Source organism: Ahaetulla prasina, chromosome 5, assembly GCF_028640845.1.
Source record: "Ahaetulla prasina isolate Xishuangbanna chromosome 5, ASM2864084v1, whole genome shotgun sequence".
NCBI classification, from domain to species: domain Eukaryota; kingdom Metazoa; phylum Chordata; class Lepidosauria; order Squamata; family Colubridae; genus Ahaetulla; species Ahaetulla prasina.
This window is the reverse complement of record NC_080543.1, coordinates 88,725,804-88,735,673: the sequence shown is the minus strand read 5'-3', so window position 1 is coordinate 88,735,673 and position 9,870 is coordinate 88,725,804. Positions and strand designations below refer to the sequence as shown.

The 9,870-nt window shown below is 35.9% G+C and overlaps 1 protein-coding gene across 3 annotated transcripts in view; it reads right to left on the bottom strand.

The window, feature by feature from the left end:
- Nucleotides 1-1,724: 1,724 nt before the first annotated feature.
- The window catches only part of PUDP (pseudouridine 5'-phosphatase), a 64,277-nt gene continuing 56,131 nt past the window's right edge, over nucleotides 1,725-9,870 (bottom strand). The window contains exons 4-5 of one of the 3 annotated variants that reach the window (XR_009155286.1): nucleotides 3,348-6,302; nucleotides 1,725-3,218 (exon numbers count right to left, since the gene is read on the bottom strand). Coding sequence is in view for 1 of the 3 variants with exons in the window: in XM_058184656.1 (XP_058040639.1) it covers nucleotides 6,126-6,302 (177 nt within the window). In the remaining 2 variants the exon portion in view is untranslated. Of the gene's footprint in view, nucleotides 6,303-9,870 lie in introns of all 3 variants that reach the window. The other 2 variants (XR_009155287.1, XM_058184656.1) reach the window with 2 other exon arrangements.

Below are 9,870 nucleotides of genomic sequence, written 5' to 3'. Positions count from 1 at the left end.
ACAACTGCGCAAATACAAAACCCATGAATAATGAGGATGGCTTGCATTTCTTTAATAAAAAACTTGTATAATGGGCAATAATAGTCCTGTGTGTTTTGAGTGTCTGTTATGTAGTCCTTAGCAGTGGTGGGATTCAGCCAGTTCACACCACTTCGGGAGAACCGGTTGTTAATCTTCTGAGCAGTTTGATGAACTGGTTGTTGGAAGAAATCATTCGGGCAGAGAACCAGTTGTTAAATTATCTGAATCCCACCACTGGTCCTTAGTATATCCTTTCTTTAATATGATTATCAAACTGAGTTATTTTCCTTTCTGGCATTATAAGGAAAAGGTACAATTAGGAAATAATTTATCCAGCACCATGTATTTAATGCAAAAAATAGGTAATAATTATGGGATTTGCTAAGATGTAGAAAATTACCTGAATTCATAGTTATTAAATTGTAGAGAAAAATTTAACATTTAGTTTTGTCATCTGTAGAAGTGCAATTCAATAGATAACATAAAAAAGAAAATTTGGGCATAACACAAACTAAATTTGTGAGAATAGTAATAAAGTGATTGGTATCAACAAATATTTAGGAAATAGAAATAATTACAGAATGAATACCATCTTTTGAATGCTAGTTATAAAAAGTCACTTCGATCTAACCAAAGTGGTCAGTGGCCAGTGGTTCTCTACCTTTTCTTTACCATAGATCCCATTTAAATACCTTTTGTGGCCGTGGACCACCAAGACTTAACTCAATATTTAAATAATAATATTTCTTCAAGCCATTGTGGATCTCCTGTGATGACACAGTTTTCTCCAGGAGTCCATGGATCACAGGTTCAGAATCACTGCAGTAGGTTATCCTGACCATAAATCTCAGCTATATATGCTCATAGTCATGTTGTAATCCTATTTATTTCAGGAACAGAAAACAATGAGCAATTGATTTTTTTAAACACACACACACACATACACATATACACAGAAGCTTTGGCACACTAAACAGTGATGTTTCAGAACATGGAGGTAATGTTTTATTTTAATTAATTATAGCAAAGCATTTTAATTTACAGCATTCAGACATGCATATATTTATAACCTACCATTCTTTTAATAAATCTACAAATATGTGAGTATCATTTGATGAATTTTGAAAACGGTATAGCAGGATATTCCTAATGTCCTTAACATTCAAAACAATTTTCTGTAAATTCCATAAATAATGCCACACAAAACAAAGGCACCATATGTACATAATTTCAACCTCCAAAAGTTTTGTTTTTCTTGCACCAGAATTCAGCAGTATATCTTTTAAGTACACAGACTTCTATTTTCATAGTCAGAACTGCAGATACTGTTTTTTCTGGACATAGACAATAGACATTGAAAATAGACAATAATGCAGCAAACAGTATCTAGTAAACTGAATCAGTCATGACTTCATCAGATGAGGTTAATCAAGCAAGAAGGGAAGTTTGAAGAAGAAAAGAAGTATTGTTTGTTATATTTAGTAGATTTCAAGAGCAAATGTTTCCCCAAAGCTGGAAGATGTATTTAAAATTGGCTATGAAAAGACAAAAAGGCAAAAGCTTGGGAAAAAGAAAACATCCAACAGCAAAACACCACACATGAAAAAAAAAAAAAGGTAATAAGCTATACATTTGATTGTGCAGCTTAAAATCATCTCTGCTGAAATGTTATAGAAATCCCACTTTTTAATACAAAAATCCCAATTAAACCATCCCAGATACATTTATAATTTTTCCATTAAAATAATTATCCTTAAAAATGCATAAAGGAAAAAAAATAAGTCATTCCCTACAGTGATGTGATTTATTTCCTGGATGGATTTAGTTAAATAAATATTTTGGAATACATGATTGGGTTCACACATGGCACTAAGCCGTGAGATGATTTGCTTGGTTTTTAGCTTGGGTAAACAAAAACTATGTTCAATGTAAGTTGTGATTTATGACTTAGAACACAGTTGGAAACTTTTCCAAAGTTTCATTTGAACTGTGCCAGGTTTATGCAATGTTAGGTCAATAAATCTACAGGAGGGTTATGTATTTTTCCTTAACCCTGTTATGTCTATTTTAGAACATACATTATAGCTTTCCTATATATCTCACCAAATAAATAGTAAAATATTATACCATTATTATTGATAACTGTGGTATTATTATTTGTGTGAAATTCAAGGCGACACTTGGTCACAAAAAACTTTCTGAGGATTGTAACAAAGAGATTTGGAGCCATAGATGGCTCTGAGATAATAAGTTGCCCACCTTTTACCATGATGCATGAATTCAGATTATACAACAAATTATTATTTGTGCAATATTTTCAACTATGTGTTTCACATTTAGCTAAACACAGACAACTACGTAAAAGATGTTGAAAACAGTCCTAAAGCATTCCTATTTAGATGGTCAAAGAACCTTACACATAAATTCAAAGATAATTTTATCACTGGTGGCAGAATCTTGTTTTAAAGTCCACCAAAAGTGATTTAAATACCATGTTCCCTGAACCCCGAAATAAGGGGTTGGCCTTATTATTAGTTTTTTTTAATTTTGGGGGTGCAGGAGGTGGCGAGCGATGGCTGTTCTATCGCCGCCATTGCCTCCCCTCCCTGCACATTGCGCCGGCCGAGCGGCTGGCTGATATGTCCCGCCACTGCCTCATGGAGCAGGACTCTGCAAGGCTTGTTGTGCTGTTGCAGCACAACTAACTGCAGCAGTGCCGCAAGCTTCATCATACCGGCACAGCTGGAGTGCTGCCGCTCATGGCTGTACTGGTATGTCGAACCTCATGGCAATGCTGCTGTTCATGCGTGCAACAGCACAAGCCTTGCAGAGTCCTGCTCCACAAGGTGGTGGTGGCGTAATGAGTTTCACAAAGACTCATTTCTGGCAGGTGGGGCAGGGGAGAAGCAAGACACGTGGAGCGAGACATGGTTCCCCTTGCCGTCTCTTTCCCCCCCCTCATTGGGCATGGCATGGCAGGGCTTGCTTAGCCACCTGCCCCCTTTAGGGATGCAATCTGGGGGTGGCAGGTGGTGCGGGCGAGAAGTGGGACACACATTTTACCTTTCCAGCTCCATCGTGTTCCTTGTCGTTGTGTCCAGGGAAACTCGTTGTAAAAAAAAAACCTCCTCGCAAGTTCAATAAAGTTTTTTTTTACAACATTTTTCCCTGGACACAACGCTTCTCGTCCACCCCACCTGCCACCCCCAAATTGCATCCCTAAAGGGGGCAGGTGACTAAGCGAGGGGCAGGACGCCCTGCCATACCCAGCGAGGGGAGGGGGAGAAGAGACAGCAAGAGGAGCCATGTCTCGCTCCATGTCCCACCTGCCACCCCCCTTTGATAAAAGATGCCAGAAATGAGTCTCTGTGAGACTCAAATGAGAGAATGGGAAGAGAGAAAGAAATGAAAAGAAAAGAGAGAAAGGGAGAGGATGAGAGAGAGGACAAAGAGAAACAGAAATGAGAGGGAGGGAGGGAGGGAGAGAAAGAGAGACCCCTTTCTCACACACAGGGAAACCACAATTGCAAACCCCGAATCCACACACAGGGAAACCACAATGCTCATATATAATACAACAATTTATTCAAATTCAACAATTTACTGCATTAAAATTCAATGATTTTTTTCAAATTCAACAATATTTTCAAACTCAACAATTTATTCAAACTGAACAATTTATTCTAATATGGTAGTCATACCATCTTCTTCTACAACGTCCACAACCTGAATTCCGTCCTGTGTTTCTTTTAAGTATATTTTGCTCAACACCATTGGTTCCAATCGCTCATGTTTAGCAATAGAGTACCTCCTTTAAAAAGTACCTCCTGTCCATGTAGCCTGCTCTTATTGCATTTGCAACACAGTTGTCACTTATTTTTTCCCAGGCATTCTTCACCGAATTGACAAGTTCTGGCAGTCCAGGCTTCACAAAATTACCTCTCTGGTTAATTATCATTCGGTGTTCTATGTATTGATTTATTTGCACATGGATATGGTCCTTAAATGACTTATTAATCCAATTTCTACAGGTAGCCAGTTATTCCTGCAGGAATCATAATTTGATTGATCCTGCGTTGAGCAAGAAATTTTTTCATATCCTTGGCATGGTGAGTGCTGGCTAAATCCCACACCACCATGCCTCTTTGGCCACCTCGCACAAGTGGGAGCATTAGCTCCACCCACTTCCTGATAGCTGCTTGGGTGCACTAGGCTGTTTCAGTTTCAAGGATGTAAATCCCTGAAATTCTTTCCATTTTGTCCTTCTTTCCCTTGTTTATTATTAGCGGTGTGATTTTGGTTCCACTCATCCAAATAGCAAATGCGCACGTCACACGTGCACTTTCCTATCCCATGGAGGGAATAGAAATTGATGTGACACCCCTCTGGTCAAGGTGGTTTGAGCCTCTTGGCCCATAAAGACTATTGTTTCATCCATAGCGATAATGTTCAATAGCTGGTACTTGGCAAAGTCAATGCCATCAATGAACTATTTGAATGCAAGTGCCCGTTTGACAAGTTCACCATCTTCCAGCTTGAACAGCAAGGTGGATCTCCTCAAAGACAGTTCATGTCACTGAAGGAAGCTATCCAGACAGTGTTGAGAGGCTTTGAATTGTTCCTTGGAAATTTGTAATTGTGGTGCCATTTCAAGGGCAAATGCTTGGATATCAGCCCTGCGTACAACTAAAGCCTTTGCTCTCCTGTTAATGATCCATTCAGAGATAGTGTCTTCAAGTTCAGAAAATAATGGTTGCCAACCTGATCCACACTTGCGCTTCTTGCCATTTTCGTCCTGCACCTGTTGACTGAGGTTATCATACTCTACTCTCCATTTTTGGACCATATGTAGATCCAACATCTTTTCTTTGCAGAAACCTGCCAGATTCTTGTCCTGAGAATCTTTCATGATTCCTTTCTTGAATTCCACGGAGTAGCTCTTTCTTTTTGAACTCACCTTCTCTGGGGGTCAAAATAAAAGTCATTTTAGATCATTAAATCCATTAATCCAAAATCCTGGTGGTTGGGATTTGGCATTGTGGTTTCCCTGTGTGGGGGTTTAGGGATTGCAATTGTGGTTTCCCTGTGTGTGGGAAATGGATCTCTCTCTCTCCCTCCCTCTCATTTCTGTTTCTCTCTCTTTTTCCTCTCTCTCTCCCTTTCTTTTTCTTTCTTTCTTTCTTTTCTTTCCTTTCTCTCCCCCCATTCTCTCTCTCATTTTTGCTGGAGGCGGTAGTAGGTAAGGAGTGGGGCGTGAGGTGTGTCACTGGCCTGCTGCTCTTTTTGCAGCTATCAGCATTACTGGTAAGGAGTGGGGCACAAGGCATGAGGCGCGTTGCTGGCTTGCCATTCTTTTTGTAGCAGCCACTCTTTTTGTGGCAGCCATCAGTGTTACCAGTAAGGAGTGGGGCATGAGGCACAAGGCCACTGGCCTTCCACTTTTACCGATAGGTACGGTAAGGGCATGTGAGTGTGTGGGGCATCTTCCAGTCCTTTCCCCTTCTCTGGCCTCGCCTCATCTCGTGTTGTATGTGTGGGAAGCAACCAGAGCAAATGCCAGGACCAGCTGCACATGCGTGTAAGTACTTGGTGGGGGGCTTATTTGGTGGGGGGCTTATTTTATCGCATGTGCTGAAAAGCCCGATTGGGCTTATTATCAGGGGATGTCTTATTTTATAGTTCTATTATAGTTCTATAATATAGTTCTATAGTTCTATAGTTTTATTATCAGGGGATGTCTTATAGTTCTGCATGACTATTTCCGATGATTACCAACAAAAACAACAACAAAAAACCCCCAGAGAAAATTTCCTTTGTAGAATTTTTTTGAAAATAAAAATGATGGAAGAAATAATGAGAACATTTAGGAGAGCTATTAGTTGATTTTTTTTAAAAAAAAATATGAAAAACAGCATTTCTTTTTGAATGCATGCATAATCTAGAAACAGGCTTCAAATACATTTTAATTCTGTGATTTTAATTCTGATTTTAATTCTGAATTAAGCTGAAGTGTAAATAATGAAACAATACTATAAAGAAAAAGAAAAAAAACCATGATTTTTTAAAAAAAATACTAAATTTAATTTTTTTTTAAAAAAAAAAGTTCAATTAAATGGTGGTAGACCAAACAATTCTGGCTTGAAATCACTCATGGACCCCAGCACTACAGTTGCTTCTTTTGTAAGATCTTTGTTCAAGTTTTCATCTGGAATCATGATCACTTGCATACCAGCCTTCAGTGATGCCTTCACTCCATTTGGAGCATCTTCAAACACAAGACACTGAAGATTAAGAAACAAAAAAATCAAATTAAACAGAAGCAAATTATTTATTCTGTTATGATTAATGATATTAATCATTATAATTTATATATATAAATTGTTAATTTATATATTATGTTTATATATATATATTTATATATTATGTTAAATTGTATATATAAATAGATTGTGCGTAAGAGCACAAACATGCCTACCGTTCCTGTCCTATTGTTTTTTATTTTTATACATATATGCTTATACTTCCTCATATGTCCTCATATGTATGTTTATATACTATATAACCATTTTGTGTGATGCTTATGTATATTGTTGTGACAAAAATAAATAAATAAAAAATAAATAAATATGTAGTGACCAATAAATGATCATGATTTGCTTTAAACTCAATGCATTGTTAAGACACTTGGGAATAATTTGGTGGAATAATTTCTTTTTAAATATATACTTTTATTTTTCTCAATTCACACTGCTTGTGAACATGTTGGATTTTAAAGCCTAAGCCTGTGATGCTAAGGTATCAAGAGTGAAAGAAGTAATTATGTAATTTGTCTGGGAACATCATCATTCAGTGGCTTTGAAGATGCAGGTATGTGCTGAAATGAAATCACTGTCTTACCCTAGTATTAGCTTACCAGGTTTATGAAATAAGAATATGCAGATTTCCAAGCTTCTATATTTTTACATAAATATATTTTTATTAAATTAGATAGGAGATCATCAGGAAACACATGATCATTGGTTAGACCTGAAAGTTAAAAAAAAAAATTCCACTAGGGACAAATTAATTCTAAGCTGTCACCAAGAGAACGATATGAGACTCTCTAGTCACCAAGAAATAAGCTTGATTCTAGGAAATCTATATTTTAATGAATTCCTTGGAACACACACATCAATATGCAAATACAAGCAAATTCATTACAAAACTTTCATAAGACTACTTTAAATGTTAAATGTTTGATACTCTAAATTGGCCTTTATAAATTCAACAATACAGAGAGCTCTGCAATTAATATTTCCATTCAATACATTAAGCCCGAACTTCATATATGAATGTCCATCATTGCAATGAATAGTATTTGCTATCCAAAAATTTCCTAACTGTTATATCATTTCTAAAACATCTATAATGACTTGCAAATGAATACAAAAACTACAGGTTAAAAGTTGCAAAGAATCTATGTTCCTTCCCTTGCACATTTATTGTGGAAAGCTTTTTTTTACATTCAAACTGTAATATTATGCAAATTATATTTTTTGCCCTTGCCTCCAGTCTTGTGTTTTACTTGACATTGGAAATGTCACTTCCCCTTGAGGATACAAAAAGACCAAAATATTTTTGGCTACTGATGAAATGACATAGCACATTACATTTTTATTTAATTATTGACTTAGTATAAATAATAAAGAAGGAAAACATACATAAATTACAACAAAGCAGTTAATTAAGAGTGGACAAAAAGAAATATACAGGTCTTATTATATCAAGAAGCAATTTTTGCAGTTATTAAACTAAAACAGAAAATAGAGACATGGACATGTGTTCTCTGGAAGCACTATAGTACCTCAATCACTAATAACAGTCAGATATTAGAAAATTATTTTCCAGCACATTTGAAATGTCCCATATTGTATACTCAATTATTACTAGAATGGATCTTGTAATGGTACATCTGTATTATAGTTAGAAATAGTTGAAGGAGGCAAATAAGACATACAGAACCATGGTAATATTTTCAAAATCTAGAATCCTTGTTATACTTGGCATAGTAACTCAATAATTAAATAAAAATGTCATGTGTAGTTGTATCTACAACTCCTAAACTGTAGTAGTAGGTATTCTACTACTAATTCTTCATGTGAATGACAACTAAATATCCAAGAAGCTCATCAAAGCTTCTTTCTCTCGATAAATCAGTATCAAGCAATATTGCATTAGATAAGTAACGGTGTTTGTTTTTTCTCTTTACATATCTGTACAGAAGTCTCTATAAATTACAGTCTGCACTTTTAGAGAAAACAATTAACAGTGCTAAAGGATGCAATGTGGAATCTTTCAATGTCCATCAAATTCCCTGTGTACAATTGATCTTTTAAAGATTATTTAAATTAAAACAATAGACAACTTATACCAGCCTTAGGTATTGACTTTATTTGCAAGATTGATTTCAGGCTTCATTAAATGCCTATGACACAGGTGTCAAACTCACAATGTCACATTGCTATCATATGACATATCGCAACGTTTTCCCCTTTCGTGAAGCTGGGGTGGTTGTGGACTGTGCATGATGCATCCGGCCCACAGGCCACCAGTTTGACTCCTGGTCTATGGGAAATGTAGAGAACGACCTGGAGGGATAAATGCTTTCTACTGCATACTTATTTTGTGACTGGCCATGTCGACAAGAAAATTATTTGTTAACGGAAACCTGCTAGATTTGAGTTGTAAACTAATCATCTGGAGTTTACAACTCAGTTCTGGTAGCCAATATCAAACATAAAGATACTACTTTTTATCAAAATTCTAAATGATTCAAGATTCTAAATGTGTCTCCATCAAAACATGGCACTCAGATGTAAGAGAAAGCTGCAAACTATTTAGGTTCCTACACCATTACTTCTTCAAATATAAAGTACTCTGCTAGTAGTTCTAAATTTCTCCTAATCTTACTTTACTATCAGGATACAAATCTCATTGTATTGTCAATTGCAAAAGGTTATTAAAAATGGAATGCCAAAGATGTTGTGCAGGGCTAGAATAAGTAATCCTGCTACACAGCCTACCATAACAATTGTGCCTATCTACAGAAAATAAGTGTATTTATTTAGCACATGGGTGGGGAATGATGGGTCTTTTATGTGGACTTCAATTCCCAAAATTCTGGGACTTGAAGCCCACAAGTCATAAAGGGGCCATTGTTCCCCATCTCTTAGCATATAAAAATCAGTATTTTTTTCCAACACAAATTATTAATATAGCCCCAGATCATAAAGGGGGCAAAAACTATGCATCTTTTGTATCTTTAGTCCATTCTTCAATTTACTTTATACACCATTATGCTACTGATGTTAATTAGAATAACGTGGTTTGATAGCCATGAGGTTAGCCAGGTTTTTGCTAGGGAAATAAGCAATTGTTTAGAAAGCATTAAATAATTTGAGAAAAAGATTACTGAGGAAGTAAAAATGGTCTACTTAGATTTTTTAATATTGAAGCCGCATTAATAATCCAGGTACATTGAACATGCATTTTGATATTTTATTAGGTTTTTAATAGGAATACAACTGTCTAATGACCTCTATAATTTGAAGGTATTTTGCAATTATTGCATTAAAGCAACAGTGAAAAGAAAATTCTTCTGCTGATTAAAGTCTGATCCATATTCATGGATCATTCAATCTGTGAAATCTACCACTGTAAAACGTTTCTTTTAATAACAGGCTGAAATTGTTGAAATGGGTCCAATAAAATTTGAAGGCCATTTTTTCATTTGTTTAATAATTCAGAATAATGAACAAGCAAACATAAATATTCTGTCACAGGTATTATTAGGTCCTGATGACATTACTG